This window comes from Periplaneta americana, chromosome 10 (assembly GCF_040183065.1).
Source record: "Periplaneta americana isolate PAMFEO1 chromosome 10, P.americana_PAMFEO1_priV1, whole genome shotgun sequence".
In the NCBI taxonomy this organism is placed as follows: Eukaryota; Metazoa; Arthropoda; class Insecta; order Blattodea; family Blattidae; genus Periplaneta; species Periplaneta americana.
In genome coordinates, this window is record NC_091126.1 from 39,123,143 (window position 1) to 39,147,472 (window position 24,330).

At 36.5% G+C, this 24,330-nt stretch overlaps 1 protein-coding gene across 1 annotated transcript in view; it reads left to right on the forward strand.

The window, feature by feature from the left end:
* LOC138707602 (cell adhesion molecule Dscam2-like) overlaps positions 1-24,330 on the forward strand; it is a 1,410,362-nt gene that overhangs the window by 1,263,080 nt on the left and 122,952 nt on the right. The window contains exon 10 of the mRNA XM_069837241.1: positions 22,148-22,258. Within this exon, the coding sequence (XP_069693342.1) occupies positions 22,148-22,258 (111 nt within the window). The remainder of the gene's footprint in view (positions 1-22,147; positions 22,259-24,330) is intronic.

A 24,330-nucleotide genomic window follows, 5' to 3' on the forward strand; every position in this document is an offset into this window, starting at 1 on the left:
AAAGCTAAGCTGTAGGTGGTCACGTTTGTTATTGTAATCTAAAGAAGGTACTTGGAATCAGATCATATTTGTAACTCGGTAAGTCTAAAGAGACTTGAAAAGAATTTGAATCCAATTTCGGAAATGTTGTCTGAACAACAAGGGTTGCAAGACAACAGTATTACAATAAACTAGAAAAAACCGACAAATTATGAGACGGCTCATTGATGTAACAGTATTGTTATGTAAGCAAGAGTTAAATTTTCGGGGGGCATGATGAAAGCGAGCTGTCATTGAATCGCGGGAATTACATAAAAATGTTCTGTAAATTTTGCCTACCCTGGACATTTGACTACGAGCCGCCACTGTTATACACATCAAACAAAAATGAACATGTCACATATTTAAACAAACGGAAATATAAATTAAAGAATTTACTCCCGTAAGAGCAAACGCTCGTGGTCGGGAGTTCAAAACCGCAATGTAGATAAGCAGAAAGAAGAAAACAAAATAAACAATTTAAGCAATAAAATAGCACACATTAATAAAACAAGAGTCTATATACGATAATTTTTTATTTATCTAGAGAAAATCAAAACTCGAGCGGGAAATTCTATTTCAATAATGTTAGCTTCACCAAAACGTTTGAACGGAGCCTCCATTTTCAGTTGTCTGTCTATGCTGTAAACAAATGACGATCGCAAAGCATGTTTTACAGTACCATAAAGCAGTGGTCGTCAGCACTCGCTGAAATGGGTAGAGTGCATGGAGGCTCAGGGGCGGCTTTAGAGGTAGTGCCGTTGTGCCATGGCACTACCAGAATACAGAAGGAAAAGGAGAATTCATATTTTCCGCTCAAAACCTGAGAGAAACAAGTTACGCTTACACAAACTCTACCGTCAATATGATCTTTGCAGCGAAACACGTTGTAACCAGTGTTTGGAGGATGGATCTGTGCCAGGCACTACATCCCATAAGAAATATAATGAGATGCGCGCGCAATCTTCATGTTCGCTCGTCCTTTTCAGCATCTAAAAGCATGATCTGAAATGTGCCAGGCACAAATTGCCGCTGGCTTTTGCAATGCTTGTAAAACTGTATACATCCCCATTTACTACGCCGATCCCTTACTACCTCGCGCTCCGTCTGTCCTTCCGCTTTGTCGGAACAAGTTTCTTAGCGAAGACTGCAACAATAAGATAATAAAATCTCTCCCGGTTTATTGAAAACTTGGCTTGAGAAAGTTTTCACTTTATTATTTCTACCAACAGTTAACAGTACCAAGTGTAGTGTGAACGTGTTAAGTCGTGAGGTTGTCATCGTAATAGTGGTCGTGTTATCGTGTTGTGTACTGTTAAAAAATTAATTCGGTTGGCGCTTTATTGAAATCTCAGTTTTCAACATTAACATATGAAAACAAACTTCGTGTTAAAGAATTAGGCAGACCAACACCGCACTTAAATATTCATCGAAAGCAGCAAAGTGCTAAAGTTAACAGATCTCGCAAATTCAACCCAGATATTTATTTAAAAAACAACTGGTTGTGTGGATGTGATGTGAAAAATGCGTTCTTCTTTTTCCCGTGTGTTCTGTTCGGAGGTGAACTTAGCTGGTCAAAAGTGGGTGTGACAGATTTAGTACACTTATGGGGTAAAATAAAAACACATCATAAGTCAAAGGTTAATATGAATAACGTCTTCAGTTTGTCTATGCTGGGTAAAGCGAACACTGAAAATCAGTTAAATTCGCGATTGCAAAACACAATGAGCAAGTTGATAAAAACAGATATGTGTTAAATTTAATAATAAATTGTATACGATTTTGTGGGGCACTAGATTTAGCACTAAGAAGGCACGATGAATCTGAGGAGTTTTGTTTGCAAAATAGACAACTTCAAGAAAAAAATGATGGATTTATTTTCAAGTCAGAAGAATAGGCGAATGGGTTTTATCTATCGCGCATATTAACCTGGTCAACAAAAGTGCTCAAGTCCTCCAGTTGTATAAATTTTGGTGAGTGATTATTATTATTATTATTATTATTATTATTATTATTATTATTATTATTATTATTATTATTATTATTATTATTATTATTAGAGACGAGAATTTCATGCACTATAAAATCCCAAAATATGCATGCATTCATGTACTATCAAACTATGAAATATGCATGCTCAAGCGAAAAATACATTAAAATATGCACTTTTATTTTTGTTTCAAAATGTCTTATTTCACTTCACTTTTTTGCACAGTTAAAAACCTAATAACATTTTTAAATTGGTTTCTGTGAGGTTCCTGCACTTGTCTCTATATTGCAAGAAGTTACGGGTTTAAACTTGAATGAACATATTTGTGACAGTGTCAGGTCAAATTCTTCATTCAAGTTTTCGCCACAAATAACCTTCTTCACTGAACAAAAGAATCCGCAGTCCGGGTTAGCATTTAGGACCCTGTCCAATTTGTTTTTCGCCGCTACATTCACTTTCCCACGGGCATAACTGAGGGATCTATGAAATTCTTTGAAGATTATTTCTTTTGTTGCATTCTTGCAATATGTGAAACAGATGCGACATGCTGGTCGACTTGAAATTTTTTAGTACATTTCATCTGAAATTATAATAGACCTTACGGTTACCTAGATACGATTTAAAAACGGACATCGTAATTTAATAATTATTTTGAACAAGTTTTGTGATTTTTTTACAAAGAACAATTGTCATATAAAATGTTCGGAAACAGAACAGCATCCTCATCTGATCTAACAAAATCTTTTCCTTTACAGTAATCCACTGTGCAAAGAGTACACTTTTGGAATCCTTAAATTGGAAACATATTAGAACCACATTAACCCGCGCAAACAGAATAAACAAGCACATTAACAACTTACGACATTCACACACTGCAAACACAGTTTTACAGTGATTCCAATTTTAGAAGAATCTAAATTGCTACTAGTACTAGAAAAGGAAGAGAATTTACAACCTCCCTGAAAGAGGATGCTTTTGACCTAAATTATTTGTCGGCAATTTCCTTGAACCCTCTATATTTCCTCTCTACTTACTATTCTCAAAATATCCAACGTAATGAATTTATGACACGCAGTGTATAGAGGGTCGTCGGTAAAGTGTTGTAAAAGTGGACTTCCGTCCAGGGAAAGGTCCTCTAACACCTTATTGAGAAAATCTTGACATTTTATTTAATTTTTCTGTTATTTAGTTTTTTTTTTCTTTTTTTTTTTTCAATCCTGATTTCTGAAGCTAAAATATGGGACATAAAATCGAGAAACTAAAGTGTCCACACAAAACCATTAAAACATGCATTTAAACTGAATTTATTGTATATTATATGCATTATTAAGCTAAAAATTACCTAAATATGCATTATGCATGTTTTTATCCCTAAAAATTGGAAAACATGCAAATATGCACGGGAAAAGTACACATATTTGGAACCGGAAAGTAATGAAATGGATAAGTACTAATTATGAGCTACGTATGTCCTATGTTCCTATAAAAACATGCATTTGCATGGAATTCTCGTCTCTAATTATTATTATTATTATTATTATTATTATTATTATTATTATTATTATTATTATTATTGCTTATAGTAGGAAAAAGAGTTACCCTCCCTCTTAGGGTATCCTGGATATACCACTGATTTTGGCACTATGCATTAAATATGTATGAGCCGCCACTGTGGAGGCTAAGGAACTCCACTCCGTCGTGCACAAGGGATAGAGAGATAGCATACCAGCCAGCAGCCACGAATGCACGCTAGGGCAGTGTCTTGTCCGCGGGTAAGAGACGCTAGCCCGAGAGTGCAGTGTTCTGATGACCGCTGCCGTAAAGAATTTGCAGTTTGAAATGTTGGCAAACAAAGAAACAATTGGTAGAAAGGTGATAAAACAGGAGAAAGTATATAAAGATAAGAAGAAATAAAGTACTCTAATGCAATAAAATAGACATCAATTGACTCACTAAAATTCTATTTCACTAATGTTAGCTTCGCCAGAATGTTTGAACGGAGCCACATTTTCAGTCGACTATCTATGCGGGAAAAAAGTGACGATCGCGGAGCATGTTTTGTAGTAGAAATACCGTAAAGAATTTGCAGTTTGAAATGTTGGAAAACAAAGAAACAAATGCTAGGAAAGTGATAAAATTGTGCTATAAGCAGCCATGATTGGTTGAAAGACGTCCTTTGTATCGTTTTATTGGTCAAAAGTAGTATGACGTAGTAAAAGTGTAATAGTCAACAGTAATCTCACTAGATGTTTTGATTTATCTAGAGAAAATCAAAACTCGACTCGGATTTAATTGACTATTACACCATTAGAAGAAAGTATATAAAGATTAGAAGTAACGAAGTACTCCAATACAATAAAACATTAATTGACTTACGAAATATAACTGTCTTCAAATGTATTATTGTACCATCTCAACATTACAAATATTACGCTAGGTGCATGCCAGGTGGCAGTAGTGGGTTATGATTACTAGCAATGCCTTCTCGTCGAGAAGTTCTCGATCTATATCACGATGGCAGTGTTACTAGTCAAGAAGGCTTTGTTGATTCAGTTTCATTTTTATTAAAACAGTTGCATTCCACTTCAATTATCCGAATCCCAGTAATCAACGTCACTTGACAGAATGATTTTCAATAAATCTTAATATTAAACAATCTCTGATACGTGACTATCCATAATATCATATAGCAGAAGCTATAACATAACCTAACTAATATACACAAGTGTTAGAAAAGTTTTAATTAACGACGATGACATAAAAAATAAACATGAATAATTTTAAAAGGAATAATTATTGAATGTACAATTTTCAAATTTGAATGTGGTTGGTGGTTCAATTGATGTTATATTGGACGTGTGCGTAATAGAAGTGGAACTCGTTGATGTAGGCCTACATGGTATATTCAACTTATTCAGGATTTCCGAATGGTGATCTTTATTCATTTGTTAATAGGATTTCAGAAGATTCATAGGTATGATCAGTGATTTTTATTAATTCTTGTTCTTGAATGCCAATGCGAGTCATATTTGAAACTGCTGTGCATCGATTGGAGTGGTTTGTAATTTTCTATTTTTTTTACGTCCAGACCAGCGGAGTGTGAAATGTTGGCAAACAAAGAAACAAATTCTAGGGACGCGATAAAATTAAACAAATGCTAGGGACGCGATAAAATTGTGCGATAAGCAGCCATGATTGGTTGAAATACGTCCTTTCGTACCGTTTTATTGGTCAAAAGTAGTATGAAGTAGTAAAAGTGTAATGGTCACAATAATCTCCTCCTTCTTCCTACCATGTATTAAGCCTGTTGGCCTGTTACGGTCTCACTCCATCGTTTCAGCGGACGGTCCAAAGATCTTGTTCCTAAAGAGTGGTAATTTATATAATAAAAATAATAATAATAATAATAATAATAATAATAAGCTTTTCGCGATGTGCTCTGGTAGGCCTACTATTTATTTACAACTAAACCCCCCGACTTTAATCAAAATTTATAAAATTAAATGTTAAAAGTTTTAGGGCAGTGGCTTCACTATGGCTCTAATAAAATAATATTATGTTCTGTAGTAGTTGCCCCTTTCATAATACACTGTGCACTCATGAAACTTCGCCAACGAATCTAGAGCTACATGAGTAACAGCAGCTAAAAACTGTTCACAACTTGATAATAATCCCCGCAGAACTCGATACGTATTACTTACTGGCTCTGGACCAACATAATAATAAAAGATTCATTGCTACGGTGCTGATTCCATTATCTTCCCTGAGCCATGTTTCTGGAAGGAATGTGAGATGATCACAGCTAACATACGCTCTAGACTGGGGAAGGAATTCTAACTTACGATATTCCTTCCTACTTGCTCAGCACGCTTTTTATATAGCCCGAGTCTTCGAACTGCTATATTTCACTCAGTTACGATTAGCTTTGTTCAGCTCTAGTTGGCAACGCTGATCAGAAACGCACTTGCGCATCGTGTCGCTCGCTGCTTGGGCTTACGTAACTGCCGAACTAAATGGGCCGCGACCGCCTCTTTTCTAGTACTTTTCTACCCTGGTGTTCATAGTAATAGCAAAGTAGGCAGCTACTCGAATGAACAGAGAATTTTCTTCATGGCATAGCAACGGCAAAGTTAGTGGTAGGCCTATTGTGTTGTAAACGAGCGTACTTGGTAAAGAGCAGTTGCATCGCAAAATTCCGGAGATACTGAGGCGTGACGTAGCTAGTGCGACATTGACAAAGACTAAACCTGAGGCTCGCAAATGCTTAAGTGGACACAACGTCGAGAGAATGTAACAGCTCGCTAGACAGGCTACTACAGTTAAGGCTGCCTGGAAGCTGGAAGCGTGGCCTACAATACCGTTGCGAGGGTTTAGGAACTGTTGCAACGCTTCATGGAAAAATAGGGTAAACTAGGTAGTTATTGACCAGTATACGGTGATTGACCGATTCCTTTTTTCAAGTATATTGTGAATAAACCACGATCGTGATTTCACTTTTTGCTGCATATACCTCTAGTAGCAACCCCTATTTGTGGTTAGTTGTCGCTGTTCAGCCCACTGAGTTAGTGTCTGTTGTCTGAGAGGACTGAAATCGATTGGAAATGCAACTGAACGTAAACAAGTGTAAGTAACTAGAGAAATTGCTAAGAATAATGCACGCAATAATTTATTTATTCTGCAAAGGATACATAAATTCTGGTGCTCATTTTTACACTCACAGTGTGAGAAAAGGTATAAGGTTTCCGTCCACAGAATATTATTTTGTTAAAGTTTTTATATGACATAAAAATGCCCCGTGGTCAATCACTATAAAGTGTATGTCCGCAAACTACAGTGATTGGTCGTTCATAAATTATTTGTTAGAATAATGACCAATTTGCTCCAATTCTATATATGTTATCGGTTAAATGATGGGGATTTTTACAGGACTGATACTATATTATAATGCCTAAGCCAAGTAAAGTGCATTATACAGGGGAAGCTTTACGAAACGCTACAGAACCTGTCCGCAGTGGATTTGATTTAAATGAAGCTGCCAAGAAGCTTGGTGTCCTAAAAGCAACCTTAGCGTCCAGAAACAAATATCCCGTTGAAGGAAAAGTGTTCTTTGGTCCTCGTCCAGTGCTGGGTGAAGCCATTTGTAATAACATCAGAGAAATGACACACACTTGCTTCTGATAAGGCACAAAAGAGAAAAATGGAAGAAGAGGCAAGAGAAGAAAGGAAGCGAATAAGAAATGAAAGAAAAGGCAGAGAGAAGAGTTCTTGTCTTATTTTTTTAACTTGATTATTTAACGACACTGTATCAACTACGAGGTTATTTAGCGTCGATGGGATTGATGATAGCGAGATGGTATTTGGCGAGATGAGGCCGACGATTCGTCATAGATTACCTGAAATTTGCCTTACGGTTGGGCAAAACCTCGGAAAAACCCAACCAGGTAATCGGCCCAAGCGGGAATTGAACCCGCGCCCGAACGAAACTTCGGATCGGCAGGCAAACACCTTTGCCGACAGAGCTACGCCGGTGGCGAATAGTTCTTAATGAGAAAGATCAGAAGAAGAGAAACGAAACAGACAAGAAAAAAGTGAAAATTGTAAAAATGTATTGTTCAATCACTAATAAATGAGTATTCAATAACTGTGCAGTAGACGGTCAATCACTAATAAGCGTGTGGTCAATAACTGTGCAGTAGACGGTCAATAACTGTAAAAGTGGACTTGTTGTGTTTATTTAATTTATCTTTGCATTAAAATTTTATTTTTTCTTTTGTTTATTGATTTTGATTTGTTTCTGAATCTTCACTTGACCCAATGCCTTTAAAATTCTCTCAATAAGTTACCACTGTTTTCCGCTATTTCATTGTTTTATTATTCATTAGCTTAAGTGGTCAATCACTATACAGTTTACCCTATATATATATATTTTTTTTTTTAATGATGGACAGATAATGAGAAAGTAGACGTATGTGTAGCTTGGATTACATAATGCTTCGTCAATTTTCACTTCCTAATCTTGGTATCTTTCTCTCCATTCCTACATCTTACAAATCAACAAATATATTGATTGAGTCCATCATCATCATCATCAACATCACGGGTTGAGCCGGTAGGCCCGTTCCGTCCCCATTAGGCCCGTAACACACTTGCAGAGCTTTCGCCAGCGAGAAATGTGTTGCTAGAAAATTAAAAATGTATATAGTCGGACCATCGGTTCTGTGCCCCTTCAGCGCTGTCGTTGTTTTTGGAAAAGTTAACGCCTCTACTGACTTCATTCCACCAGCTTTCCTCCCACCACGTCAAACTGCAGGCCACGAACCTTGCCGAATAGGGGTGTTGCCAAACTTCCGCCAAACAGTGTTTTGTCTCTTGAATATTGCTTATTAATAATGTCAGGTTAATTATTACTCATTCATAATTTAATTTAAGTAGATCTATTGACGCTGATTGACTTCTACGATTAATTAATTAATTAATTAATTTATTTATTTATTTATTATTTTGCTAATAATTGTAACATAAAATATAAAACATATACAGAGAAACTTTAGCTCGCCCCTGAAAGAGTAGAACTCGTGCTCAGGGGCGGATTCCTGAATTGAAATTAATAATTATACAATACAATTATAATTAATAATTATACAATACAAGATAATTATATGATTACAGTAGCTATTTGTTGGTTAAATGGAATTTGCGTGATGGGAATCTATTTCGTTTCTAGAAAGAAATGTTTTCGTCATAAATACTTTTTCTTCACATTACCTTATTTTGTTAGGTTTGGAACGTGATCTTGAAGGCCTAATAAAATTATAAAATAGTAGGAATGAATGAACATATAGTCATGTACCTTCTTTCTTTCTCATCCGGGCTAAGGATCGGCTATGGCGAAGTTAATATATGCTACGATCTTATTTACATATTTACATACTATATAACATAACATGCTTAAAATGTGCAGGAGTTCTAATTTATTCTTATGAAAATAATTTACATACTTACAAAAGACCAAGACTTGTATTATGCATGAAATTACAGAGGGCATATCCCGGACATATCTGAATCTGAGTCACTACTGCTGCTGCTGCTGCTGCGGTCTTCACCCAAGCTCATAAATCTAGCTACTTCCTCTTTTATTAATCCGTAACGTTTCTTTCCCACCTTGGAAATTTATTGCTTTCCTCGCAACCTTCAATAATTTCTTCAAAGTCGGAACATCTTTCTGCATGGTATAAAATTCTTGTATATTTCTTCTTAAAATACATCGGTCCATATCATCTACAAGAATTAAAGGTTCCCTTGATCTGTTCCTCCCTGGTGATTCTAGCTTTTCATCCCCTGCACAGACTCCCTCTCGCCTGATTTTCTTTATTAGGCGCTCTGACCCGCCTTTATAAATTACATAAAAATGTTATATTTTATCAGTATTAGTTAAGTAAGTAATTTTAATACGTAACCAATTGAAATAAAATAAGCCTCATCTGTGATCGCAGCTGCTCTTTTCGTTGCCTGATTTAGAGGAAACAGATATTGACCTGTTTGTTCTTCTTCATCGTAAAATGCTATTACTTGCTTAATAATATTTTTTTCACCACTCCGTGCTACAGTATTGATGTTGAGTTGACAACTCTGGACTGCAAGTGCAAATAAACTGAAGAAGGTTCAAAATTGTGAGCAGTGGAGGAGAGAAAGGGAGAGAGATACAAAAGAGAGAGATAGGAATGCAAGGAGGGAAATGAATTACCGAGGCTGAGAAGGAATTAGGGTTCAGTTCGAATATCTTACGGGGGCACAGATCCGATGGTCCGTAACATGGATTCAAATGGACGTCCACACACTGGAAGAGATTCTCGTTCGACGCAAAAACCTCGAACGAGTTTCTCGCTGGAATCGGTAGCTCAGCGAATTTTCTTGACACAATTATCAAAGATGTTTGACATTTATACCCTTTATGACGGTTGAATGTAGAAAAAGATATCACAGATGACGATGAATTGTATTGTTTTTATTTGAAAATGAGGAAAGATGGCTGATAACTGTAGTCAGAAACTTATCGAACATGTACGATGTCACCCGTAGGCCTATTTATATGGTACACCGGACGAAAACTATAAAAACACGAAACTTAAAGAAGAAATCTGGAGACAAATATCAGATTATCTGAAAATAAATAGGGCTATATTTTATTTTGATGAGATTTAGTAGTATTAATTAAACATTTGAAATAATGTATCTATATGTCTTAACAGTTTACATAATTTTAATCAGAACATAGCAAAGAATCCTCTGTCATATCATGAATGGAAAAAAAAACTGTGGTCCATTCAACCTGAAATAATGCCTAAACGTATCATCATTCAAATCGAAACCAGTGTCCAAAACTCGCCCTTATTTTCGTAAGAGACAATGTGATTTTCAGATATTTCTGGCTTTAATTTCAGGCCTACATTTTCTTTTCATTAACACAATATGTTCATGTAACTCCATTTCCTCATCATCTGAATACTCTGATTCAACATAGCTTTCGTACGTAATTTGTAAAGTATACTTACATGTTATATATTTAAGAACGACAATTTACGTAAATACATAACGTAAAATATTTCCCCCAACGAGTGATTACTATAATCAGATAAATGCATTCTGCATGAAGGCAGTGCATAGATGATCATAGCGAGGTGTGATCTGTGATAGCGAGAACTCGCCAAGTGTGTGGAGAAAGGATCTTCGCCTCTTTCTCGCAACACATTTCTCGCTAGCGAAAACTCAAGTGTGTTACGGGCCTAAGAATTGTTATCTCCAACGAAACCTAGGACATCCAACATTTCTCCTTCCTCTTGGAGCATACTGGAAAGCTTTCTTGGGAATTCGGTGATCATCCATCCTTTCTAGATGTTCCATCCACCTACTACATTGATTTGTTAACTTTTGTGTTATTCCCTCTATCCCTAATTCTTTTCTAATATCTTCATTCCCCTTGTGTTATAATAAAGAATAACCCGCCACTGATCTTACAAGGGAAGGGTTTTGGCTCGAACAAGAATTTCGTATCCAAAATTTGTATACAGGCCCATCTTTAAATCTCTGTAAAGCTCCAAAAAAACATTGGTTTGTGTAATGTGTGGTTTGTCTGTTAGAGCACTGTACAAGTTGAGGGGTGGGGAGAGCACTGCACAAGTTAAGGGGATGGGACACCTTACCCGTAAGCCTAGCCTAGCTTAGCCTAGCCTAGAAGCTAGTGCGAGTGGTAAAATGTGTAAAGCCCATTTAAGAACATTTTTCTCCAACGTTATGTCTGAAAATATTGCAGCTAATCAAAAGTATATATTGTTGTGTGAGTCATTGAATGCGCACGAGGACACAACCTTAATAAATGAATCATTCCAAGGCTAGGACATGGAATGTATGATCATTCCACCTAAAACAACTAAATATATCCTGCCTCTGAAAATCTATTCCTTAGACAATACAAAATATATGCTCGGAGGATAACAGATTACATAAGGACTCTTGCTGAGAATCCAGAACTTAACTAGGGAAATCGAGTGTTTATAATGAAAATGCAGTCTGTTATTCATAACCAGTTGTCTGCTCCAGTATACCGCCCTATGCTTCAGTATTCCTGGCAGTCAGCTGGTTACGTGAATCGTGAGCAAGTCTCGGACTTCAAAAATGTAATTCAGGTAGCATTTGATTTTCAGCACTGGAGTGTGGTTCAGAAGATTGTTCAGGTGTTGCTTCTGCGTGTTGTGCTTATTGCTTTGCTTCATGCTGTTTCATGCATTTTGTAGAGGATCCTCATGTACATTTTTAAAGAAGTGTATTGACCAATACCAACCAAACGGAGAGTTACACAAATGAATGTTTTTACGGTCTTCATCACCATTGTGAGGTAAGCGTCTGTACAAATTTTTTACCAAAAATTCCTGTTCGAGCCGAAACCCTTTCCTTGTTAGGAATTTCATTTCTTAGGCTCCTAATCGTCTTTTGTCTCTTTCTGTTAAGGTCCATGTCTCTGCTCCGTATAGTAGTACTGGAAGGGCTGCTGTTTTGTAGATTTTTAACTGTTTCTTTCGTTGTTCTTTTTCCTAAGCTCCATTTAATTGTTGCACATATACCTTGAAATCTATGCATCTTTTCTTCCATATCTCTTTTTTTCCATATAAGAAATGTTACAAATTAATTGAGTATACCAATTAATGTCATGAGCAGACTTCATGGAATTGCCACGAGAATCGTAAGGTTTACTACGCACGCGGTATAGACTATATGAGAAGGGGGCGTGCAAAGGATCAAGTATGCCTCTGATGTAAACACTGAGCAGTATACTGCGGTTACAATAAAACCTGTATCCTGCATTCAAGAAATATAATGAATGATCTTTGAAATAGGAAATGTCTAAACATGTAAATACACAATTATTTTGTAGTGAGATATATTAACTCTTAAAATTTAATGTAATATACTCACATCACATCATCCTTGAATATGTGCATTGCAGTGAAGAGTTACGTACAGCTGTCAAAAGAAAAAGTGGCCGCTCTCCTGTATCAAAGTTCCCTTCGGGTATCTTCGCTACAATTCGGAGACAGGCGATGTTACATGTTGTTGGACCACGTTGCCTGATATCTACAGTTATAATTGAAGTATACTGTGTGTTATTCGATAGCATAATGGTAGCATTCAGGCGTCTTATTCCTGAGGTCCTGCGTTCGACTACAACCTCGTGCTTTTTATGTTCTTTTTTGTTCTGTTTTTGAGAGAGACAAACTAGACATAATGGCTCCTTTTTCTTTTATGATTATTTTAGCAATTAACATCAGGTTCATTAATATGTTATGACATGACTTTATCATTATCATTATGATATTGTGGCTGCAAATGGAAAGAAAAAAGATTTTATTCTCAATAAAATATCTTTCGTGGCATAAACATAACAAATTTACTGGCGTCGGCCTTAAAATATTCAAACAATTAAGCGTTCAAAAAACAAAACAAAAAGCCATAATTCAATATTTAGTCTATCTTCCTCTTATCTCGATCATCTTGCAGTCGAGTGGGCATGGAATTGACTAGTCTTTGCAAATAGCGACTGTTCTTAGACACGATATTCCAGGCATTCTGAACATACACACATAAATGTTCTGTCCATGGGCAGGTCTTTAACTGCAAACCCAGCAATCTCCAATCTTTCCTATTTTCTGCCTTCCTCTTAGTCTCCGCATATGATCCATATATCCTAATGTCGTCCATTATTCTTTTCAACCAGAGACCCAACCAATTCCTTTTTCTCTTTCTAATCAGTTTCAGCATCATTCTTTCTTCACTCACTTTTTCAAACACAATTTTATTTCTTATTCTGCCTGTCCACTTTACACGCACCGTTCTTCTCCACATCCACATTTCAAATGCTTCAATTCGTTTCTCTTCATTTCGTCGTAATGTCCATGTTCCTTCCCCATACAATGCCACACTCCACACAAAGCACTTCACTAGTCTCTTCCTTAGTTCTTTTTCCAGAGGTCCGCAGAAGATCCTTCTTCTTCTATTAAAAGCTTCCTTTGTTCATGTTTGCAGTTTTCTTAGGAAGGATAGGCCTAAATGCGGTAACATCCCGTTGCTTTCCGCACACCACAATCTCTTTCGCATTTTATTAAATTCCAAGGGGCCCAAGCGTGGAGATGAGGAGAGTGGATTTGACTAATTGGGCCCTCCGGACTTCACCGAAAGTCACGGCAAGGGTTAAATATTAATTCTATCAGGATGTTTGACCCGGTCAGAGACCGGGAAATCTCAATTAGCCTTTGCCCCCCGCATCCTGGACTAGCTTCTACGAATCATCAGAAGATCTTAGAGTGTGATTGGGCCAATTTTTCCAAAAATGTTTCCACACTTTTGCTCTCGTAGCTCAGCGGACGAACGTCGGAATTTAGATGTCAACGTCTCAGGTTCAATTCCTCGTTACTCCTTTTCATTTTATTGTGGTTCAATTGTATGTAATAATACAAAAAGAAAAACTAATACCAGTGTTATGCAACTGGATTTTTCCAAACCTAATATTAAATTTGTTATTTATATCGCTAAAGAACGATTACAATATAAATAACTTGAATATTATTTATACAGTCTCACTAAAGAACGATAACAGAATATAAATGATAAATATCGGTTTGTTTAATTAATATATTGCGAAAGAACAATAACAATATAAATAACTTGAATATTGTTTTATAATGCTAATGAAGGAAATCAGAATATAAATGATAACTTGAATATTATTTAAATCGCTAAAGAACGATAACAATATAAAAAACGTGAATATTATTCATATCGGAATTTCACAGATTTATTACAGATGTATTTAAGAAATTGTAGAAGAATAGTAATTAGTAACAGTGTCCTATTTATTCTTCTTGGAGCCAAATTTGTAACTTTTAAAAGTGTGGTTACTATGTTGAAGTGTATGTGTTGTAACGGATGCTTGATTTGTTATGTATGTGAGTCAGTTATGTGATGCTTGATGTCGTCGCAATGTCGTAATTATAGTTTGATTGTGTTTGTGTGACTATTGTGTATTAATTTATGATGTATGGTACGGAAAGCTGCATATTTGTGTTATAGAAGTGTTACGTATGTGTGTTGTTAATGTTTTTGTATGTTACAAATTGATACCTGATATTTGTTTTGCAATCGCAATGCCTAATTTACGGATTATTTATGTTTTGTTTACATCGCGTAAGCTAATTTAATTTTCTTTTCCATTTCTCTTTATGCTTATCTTTTTTGTGTATAAAACTATAGCTCTAACATACATATGTAAAATACGGCTAACCCCCATTGGAAATACAATAATAATTATTATTAATATCGTTATAATACGATAATAGAATACAAATGATGACCTGAATTTTGTTCATATCTCTAAAGAACGATAACAAAATATAAATAACGTGATATCCATAAAGAACGATAACTGGATATAAATGATAATTTGAATATCATTTACATCGCTAAAGAAAGATTAAAAAATAAAATGAAAACTTGAAGAAGGCCCGAACCCACGACCTTTGAATCATTAAACAAGCACTCTACCACTGGTCCACGAGGCGTAGATATGGAACACTTTCATAGTTCCGGAACTACTTGTACAAGTACATGCATCGTGTAACATCGCCGCGACCCGAAGTGGACTTTGAAAATATTCGCTGTTCACGAGTGCGGCCACTTTTTTTTTTGACAGCTGTACATTTTGAGCGACTGCAAAGTCAACCTCCTACGATGGGCACTTAAACAATTTTTATATTGGGAAAATGTACATTCGACATCACACGATGTAATAGGTGCATATTTGAAGAACGGAAAGTCACTACTTTTTAGTATACCAACTTCAGACGTCTTGCCGTGACATAATAGTACATAATTTATAATACGAAATTGTGAATAGGCAGAATTTTTAGCAATAATATTTCTCAACTTACATTTCACTTTTTCTGAAATTAATGAATTGTTATTTTGGATAACGGTTTGTGATACTTTATCCACTATATTAAGGGCTTCTGAGAGTTGTAGCTTAGACGATTCTAACAGGGTGATGCTTTTGGACACGATTTTAAAATTAGAATCAATGAACAGAATATCTTCCAATAGCTGTTCAGAAGGCAATGATTTTACAGCTGCAACAGCGGAACTGTCTGTGCTAACCAATGCATCAATTACCTCCATTATTTTGCCGTAATATTCTGCATAATAATTAACAGCATCCAACCACGTTTCTCAACGGGTCAAGACTGGCTGCGGGGGTATTCCAGGGGCAATTGTTTGGAACAACAACACTCTCATTGTAGCATGTTTGATTGAATTCTTGTCTACACTGAACACATGTTAAGCTTTGACTATTCCAACCACAGTAATGCAAAAACAAGTGCTTACATAGGTATATATTAGCTGTAGCTGCTCTATTTGGACCGATCACAACTCTTAACATGAACTGCTTATACTACGAGACCGGGCGGTCGCACACTTCCTCTATACTACCGTACATCGGCAACCTTATTGCATGCTGCGTGTGGCAATTCAACGAAGTCTAGTCATGAGCAATAGTTTGTTGCAATAGACATAAAATTAAATAATATTTGACATAAAATATAAAAAACATATGAATACAACAATACAAATGAAATACAATACTGGTAATAATAATAATAATAATAATAATAATAATAATAATAATAATAATAATAATAATAATAATCGCAATAATGAAGCGCAATGCAGCTTGTAAATTTAGAATACATTTGGAGTGGAACCAAGAAATTCAGTAATACTAATACAGAGAATTAAATCAATGGGGCTCTCAAAACACGTTATGCAATGTTTCATATAAAATATTTTTTTCCTCGAGAAGGAAGCAAAAAGGAGAAAAACTGTATTAAGGGGACACTCAACTTAAAAATTGGAGAAAAATTGTCATTTTGGGGAATTTTTTTTCGCCAGATTTTGCATCCATAATGTGTGTTCTATCAGTGTTAAAAGCGGTTTTCTTCTAATCAAACTGATTACCCATAACTGATAATGCACGGACATCAATAAAATGAAAAATTCAATATTTGAAACAGTGCACCAATGCAAAAGCACTGACCAGGTTCCCCAGCACATGAAATGCCCTGATGGGGAGACGTCATGGTGTTTCTTCAAACGCGCAGCTGCAAAGAATGAAAAACCGAAGTCCCACAAGACAGAAATTCATACACCATTGAACTAAACAGTTGTCTCCAAAATAATTCCTATTTATAAGATACTGACCTCCAATGAAATTCTGGCCAGGTGTAGTGCTGCTAAAACCCAGAATGCTAATGAAAGCCTTCATAGCATTATATGGTCGAAGTGCCCTAAGGAGATATTTGTCTCTAAAAAGAAGATTGAACTGGCTGTTGAAGAAGCTGTATCTCTTGTGAACCAGGGATACTATAAGACAGAGAAATCAAGGACTCCAATGAAGAATATTTCACAAATTAGGATACATTTGAGTAAGCGCCGGGATGAGCGACGAATGCAGCAAAGTGCGAGACGTACAAAAGAGGAGAAGACATACAACCAGAGTGGCAAAAATGCATGAGGAGGATCGTCTGGTGAGCAAGAAAGGGAAAACATATGGTTCTGGCGCTTTCTAAATGGTGAGTTCAGAAAAAAATATATAAAAATTATATTCAATTTTTGATCCCATTTTGCTGAAAGTTTATTTTTCAAGCATTCAAGTACTACTTTTTTGTAGTAAATATTGATAAAATTGGATGAAATTTTTACAGCTCATGCAGAAGCATTATATAAATATAACTGTATATAAGTTTTACAATATTATCTTTTTGAAGCTATTTATGATTTTTAATCATTAAAAATGTTTAATTTAATTTCATAGAAATAAAAAAAATAATTCTTTCACTAATTTATGTGATAGAACTACATCAATACACAGAATTCTTCCCCTCTTCATTGAAAAGGCACAGTCAAATGTACAAAGCCAAAAAATAAAAAATAATAATTAAAAGTAATATTTCAATTAATGATTGATTAAACATTGAAATATTTTTTTATTTTGAAATGTATTGGTTGCAATGAGCTGAGATTTTGTATGTTATTTCCCATGTGTATATTAAACGTTTTCTCCAAATTTGAGAAAGATTGGTCAAAAAGGAAAAAAGTTCCAAAATATAGTTGAGTGTCCCCTTAATTTTTGTTTGAAATATCTCAAAGAATAACCCCTTGAAATTAATGACATGTTTTCCAATTTATCTCAAATTACAGCACTTGTTTCTAAAACTGCAATGAACATTGTGGAAGGTACAATACGAAAAACGTAAGAGAGAATGTAGGGGATCCCCTACAACCAGGTAACTGAAAGGGAGAGAAAAACATTAGGGAGACCGTACTAAACTCAAAGTTAAGCTTCAACGCTCGGCTGGATGCCTCCCGCGTTGAATGTTTTTGTACATGGGGCCAATGATATGCAGGAGATCATCAAATTGCGAAGGTGTCATTCTCATATAGTTATGATGAGATTCTGTATCCGTTAAGCTCATATTCGGAATCAGAATATGATAATCTCAAAATTGTCGACGTCCATCAACGGCGAATACGCCTATTTTGCAATCATTGTTTCATTTTAAGTTTCCTAATCAGCACGAACCCGCGATTCAAGTCGCGGAATTGTGAACAGCAGTCCGCGACGCGATACTACGATGTCGCGTCACGTGTCACGGATATCGCGTCATTGTAAATACAGCATGAGTTTTGACAGATAAAGGAAGGCTGCTGTACACGATAATTGACACCATGCTTTAAAATATTGCGAAAAACTATTCCAAATAATAGATTTGTTTATTTATATTCCTTATTCCAAATAACGTTAGGTTTATCCTTCAACACCTTTTATGTTTAAAGTGACGGAGGAAAATGAAAACGATACTGCTACCTTCATAATACTGTGCCTTAGTACAGCGGTGGCGAAAATGTAATCGTGCGCCGAGCCACTGTGTAACCTGCAACGTGCATAGCACCTATGGAGGGAGGCTGACACCGGAAGGGGAAGTGAAGCAACTGTCTGACTTATTAACGGATTTTCACTTTCCTTACGTCAAGCACTTAAATATAATTTTATACAGTACAAGGCTGCAAACTAATGTTTAGTACGTGTAACGAAGAAAGGAATGAACAATAAATGAACAATATCACAACCTAAAATTAACTGTCTTCAGAATGTATCTGCGACAAAGTTTCAAAATCAGGAATTATGTCACTTACTGCCAGTCGTAGTTGATCACGAAGGTATTTGTCTGTGAATCGTGATCTAAATTTGGTTTTTACTATTTTAATTGTTGAAAATAATTTTTCACAAACGTAAGTTGTAGCAAACATGGCTTCAACAGAGCAAGCGAAAGAACAAAGTTTCGGATATTTATTTTTTGGCGAAGATTTGAAAGTTCAACATTTGTCAAGTCCTTACATCTAGCTTTCATTTGACATCACATAGTAAATCGGAGAGTTCAAATTGAAGAGCTAACCGCATTATTCGTACATCTGCTGAAAAAGAGTCGACGTACAGAGATGATGATGATGATGATGATGATGATGATGATAACAACACTTAACCTTTTAATGTTTCATCAGTAACATGTAGTATAATGACTTTTATGTTATACAACCGTTTTCCTCGTAATACTTATGAACAAATCATACATTTAATATACTCATCATATTGACAGCAAAAAAATACATCCTCCCATTCCACTTGAAACTTTCGAGAGAGACATATGCCACTCGCAGGTCAGAGAAAAAATACAAATGGAACGGAGTTTGACTCCAGTGAGTGAGAGGGTGTGGGTTGGCGGAGGTTAGAAACAAGCGAAATGTACAGCTGTCACTGCGAGCCACAATGTTTCGCGAGTCACGTTCTCGCCATGGCTGCCTTATTGTGAGCGATATTATATGTTATACAACCGTTTTCCTCGTAATACTTGTGAACAAATCATACATTTAATATACTCATATTGACAGCAAAAAAAATGCATCCTCCCATCCTACTTGGAACTTTCGAGAGAGACATATGCCACTCGCAGGTCAGAGACAAATACAAATGGAACGGAGTTTGACTCCAGTGAGTGAGAGGGTGTGGGTTGGCGGATGTTAGAAACAAGCGAAATGCACAGCTATCACTGCGAGCCACATTGTTTCGCGAGTCACGTTCTCGCCATGGCTGCCTTAATGTGAGCGATATTGTGTGATTATTGAATTTACACATTGTGTACATTCTATCTCACAGGCGCGGCTCCTTAAGGTTGTAGCAAGTTTGCGCTACACCTAAAAAAAATTACGGATATTTTGGTTTAAAATAAAAGTTAAATTATTGTGGTCTGACAAGTAAGTACACGATTAGTGTGAACAGCTGTAGTAAGTTTCTCTTCCAAATACGTATAATCGTTTGTAGGAGCCTCATCGTTGACTTGCCAAAGTGAACTACCGTACTGAGACCGGCTTGATCTTGGGTATCTCTTCAGGGCGAGGGGATGAGAGGGGTGTTGTCCAGCTTGGATTTTAAGTTGGTAATAAACGAACAGGGAGGTAAACGAGCTTTGAAAATGAAAACAGATGGCAGTAGCTCACAGAGCTACTGATGAGTGACAATGAATGAGTTGGAGACGGAACATGCCCGCCCTGCGACTGCAGTTAGGCTCGAAAACAAGTTTTTTTTTTAGGGTAGAGGGTGAGCTTGTATTTTATTGGTGTTTTTTGCTTTCCGTTTCACTGCTCTTACTTGAGTCGAGTTGGCTGAGAGCACGTGGTGACGCGTAAGAAGCTGTTTTACTAAATTGTGTTGTTTGTGTTATTCTACTATATTAAATAGACCCTAGTTAAGATTAACACAATTCAAACTTTAATAGAACATCCATTTTCATCGCGCAGCTTAGAAGAGAAGTGTGAGATTACTTGATAGGTTGACTCCGAACCTTGACATTTTGCAGTGCGTGAAAACCAAAACCAATTCAATTCTGACGCGTACGAGAAGTTTCAGTGGTTATGTGGCTGTGAAATAAGAAAATCTTTGTCCTGTTTTCCTTGTGTTTTGTTCGGAGGAGAGTACGAAAACACTTTTCAGCCTCTGAAGTCGTCATAGAGATTGTAAGTAAAATTTCTAGTAATTCTGTACATTCGCCGAAAGTTGAACATAAATTGTTGTCTCTGAAAAATTCCATTAGAGAGACACAGCCTGAAATCTTTCTGAACTCGTCAGTGCCATAAATAACTGAAAGTTCAGTACGAATATTCCTTTCATTTATGAACGGATACGCTCTAATGACCACTATCACCTTTACTTTTTAACTTTGCTCTAGAGTATGCCATTAGGAAAGTCCAGGATAACAGAGAGGGTTTGGAATTGAACGGGTTACATCAGCTGCTTGTCTATGCGGATGACGTGAATATGTTAGGAGAAAATCCACAAACGATTAGGGAAAACACGGGAATTTTACTGGAAGCAAGTAAAGAGATAGGTTTGGAAGTAAATCCCGAAAAGACAAAGTATATGATTATGTCTCGTGACCAGAATATTGTACGAAATGGAAATATAAAAATTGGAGATTTGTCTTTTGAAGAGGTGGAGAAGTTCAAATATCTGGAAGCAACAGTAACAAATATAAATGATACTCGGGAGGAAATTAAACACAGAATAAATATGGGAAATGCCTGTTATTATTCGGTTGAGAAACTTTTATCATCCAGTCTGCTGTCGAAAAATCTGAAAGTTAGAATTTATAAAACAGTTATATTACCGGTTGTTCTGTATGGTTGTGAAACTTGGACCCTCACTTTGAGAGAGGAACATAGGTTAAGGGTGTTTGAGAACAAGGTTCTTAGGAAAATATTTGGGGCAAAGAGGGATGAAGTTACAGGAGAATGGAGAAAGTTACACAACACAGAACTGCACACATTGTATTCTTCACCTGACATAATTAGGAACATTAAATCCAGACGTTTGAGATGGGCAGGGCATGTAGCACATATGGGCGAATCCAGAAATGCATATAGAGTGTTAGTTGGGAGGCCGGAGGGAAAAAGACCTTTAGGGAGGCCGAGACGTAGATGGGAAGATAATATTAAAATGGATTTGAGGGAGGTGGGATATGATGATAGAGAATGGATTAATTTTTCTCAGGATAGGGACCAATGGCGGGCTTATATGAGGGCGGCAATGAACCTCCGGGTTCCTTAAAAGCCAGTAAGTAAGTAAGTACGCTCTAATGACACTACGAAGAGATTCTTCTGGGAAAACATTGTGGAAATAAATAGGTGAGTTTTTGCAAATTTTTACGACTTTAGCATGATAGGCCTAATATTTTGTAGTAAAAAAGTAAACGAACAAAATTTTGAAGCACCAGCCGCCACTGCTATCTTGAAAGGAAGGGAGCCTTCAAGCAGTCAATAGTCACGATAACCCTCATTTCTTAGAGAAGTGGCTGTATTCTTGATTGAATAGCGACTGCTTTCGAGTTGGTTTTATCACAAAACGGAAATGAATATGACATCTACAAGATAATTTCAGGAGGTATTTTTCCAGTATGTGCGCTGATACAAGATATTTTGTTGCAGGTCTTCCTATCATCCGCAAGATGCCGCCTATCTCCGCAGTGGCAGGCGAGAAATTAGCCGTGACTTGCCCCGCTGCTGGCTTTCCGATCCACGCAGTCACCTGGGAGAAAGGTAGGGACAGTCTGTTCATAGATGCTGTTCTCTGTTTCTTTGCCAAATGACAGGTACAGTCAACTCTGTATATATTGAACTCGGTTATAGTGAACATTCGGCTATAGTGAACCTAAATCATTGGTCCCGAACCGCATACATTAAAAAGTACATTAATATCTCCGTTTATAGTGAACCCTCGCTTCGGTTATAACCAGGCTTCGAGACTTCGGACCCAATAGAGCAGTTCAGTGGGAAATCCGCATAACGGCGTACTGAGTATAGTGGTAAAGCGTACAGTGGGTGGGGGTACTGTAGAATGAATGCCAACAAATACGCAAAGGAAAACGCTCTAGATTTGAAGGTTCTGACGAATAATTTGGTTCTCATACAAACCTATTTTCAAACTGTGTCTGAAACTATTACACGGTTAGAAAAGTCAGAGCAAGAGATACCGGAAGCCCTCAAATTAATTTAGAAAATGATGCAGAGAATTAATGAGACATCAAGTACACCGGTTACTGAACGTGTGAACCAGAAGTGGAAATCAATTTTATGTAAAAATAACGGATATGGAACATTGTGTAATAAAACAGCAAATTAGTAGACATAGAGTCACCCGAGAATAAAGGATTGTCTCTTAGAGACTGCAATGATGTTAGGTTTTTTCGTTTTGCTCCTATCACGTCATGCGACGTAGAGCGCAGCTTTCTACAGTACAAACTTTGGCAGATAACCGAAAAAGATTTACGTTTGAGACACTGAGAATGTATCTTGTAGTATATTGCAATTCGGTACTGTAACTGCACTTCCTAAAGACGACCAATAGGATAAATGAAGAAATTAAAATTGCTACATGGTTATTTCCCTATTAACACTGTGTATAATTAAACACAAATGCTTATAAAAGATAGGAGAATAAATGCTTTTCAAATTCTTTTGACATTGTCACTGTGTAATGTATATTTACTTTCAGAATGCTGTGTTTCCCCATACTACCATACTCTACTCTAAATAGCAACGTTGTTACCTCAACACATCTGTATCTACCTGCAGCGAGTCAACAACCTATAGTGCATGCACAGTAAACTTATTGTATCGGGTCCAAACTTTCGAATCCTGATTATAACATACCTGCACAAACAGCGCTCCTTCGGAGCGGGAGAGCCGTGTTTACCGCTCGCCGAAACGGAGCGGAAGATACGTCAGAATGACATAGACTTGCTATAGGTAGAGGAGAGAGAAACAACCACTCAGTTATCTAGTGGAGTGCAGTGTGTAGGCCTATTCTCAGTAACTGTTTCACGTTGCTTACCTACTGCTATAGTACAGTATGGAGGAATCTAAAAGACGGAACGTAACATTTAATATTTAACGATTTACAGCTCGAACTTATTGATCTTCAATGTGACCTAAGGGCTAAAGATCGTTTGAATAATACTACTAGCCTGGTTGAGTTTTACAAGACTAAATATTAGGAATAATATCCACGATTACACAGGCTGGCTGTGAAAATGATTGCTATATTTGGCTCAACATTTATATTTGTGAGCAACTGTTTTCTATAATCAGCTTTAATAAAGGCAGACATCGAACATCTGTAACTGATGTTTCATTATGATCAGTAGGCTACCGTTCCTTTCAGCTGCCAACAGCATAAAACCTCGTTTTGATGTACTGATAAATAAAAATATAACAAAATGATATTGTACATTTAAGTAGCTATAGAATTTCTATTATTTCTGTAAAATAAATATTTATTTATTAATTAATAATAGTCCAAGTTGGTTTTGCAAACTCTGAACGAGAATTCATTTCATAAACACTCGTAATAGTACTTCCTTTTGTGAATATTTTGTACGAGATCACCCCTTCTTCCAGTCCACCCTTATACAGAGCTAATATCTGCATTCCGCTCATGAGCTGTGAGCCGGCTCGGAGAGCGCAAACTTTGTGCGAGCCTGGGTTATAGTGAACCTAAAACTAGAACTTTCCCAAGAAAATGTAATTTTAAAATGGCCAGAATGGTAATTTAGGAAACCCTTTGTCCTATAAACTTCCCAAGAATAATTTCAGAACAAAATCTCAAACCT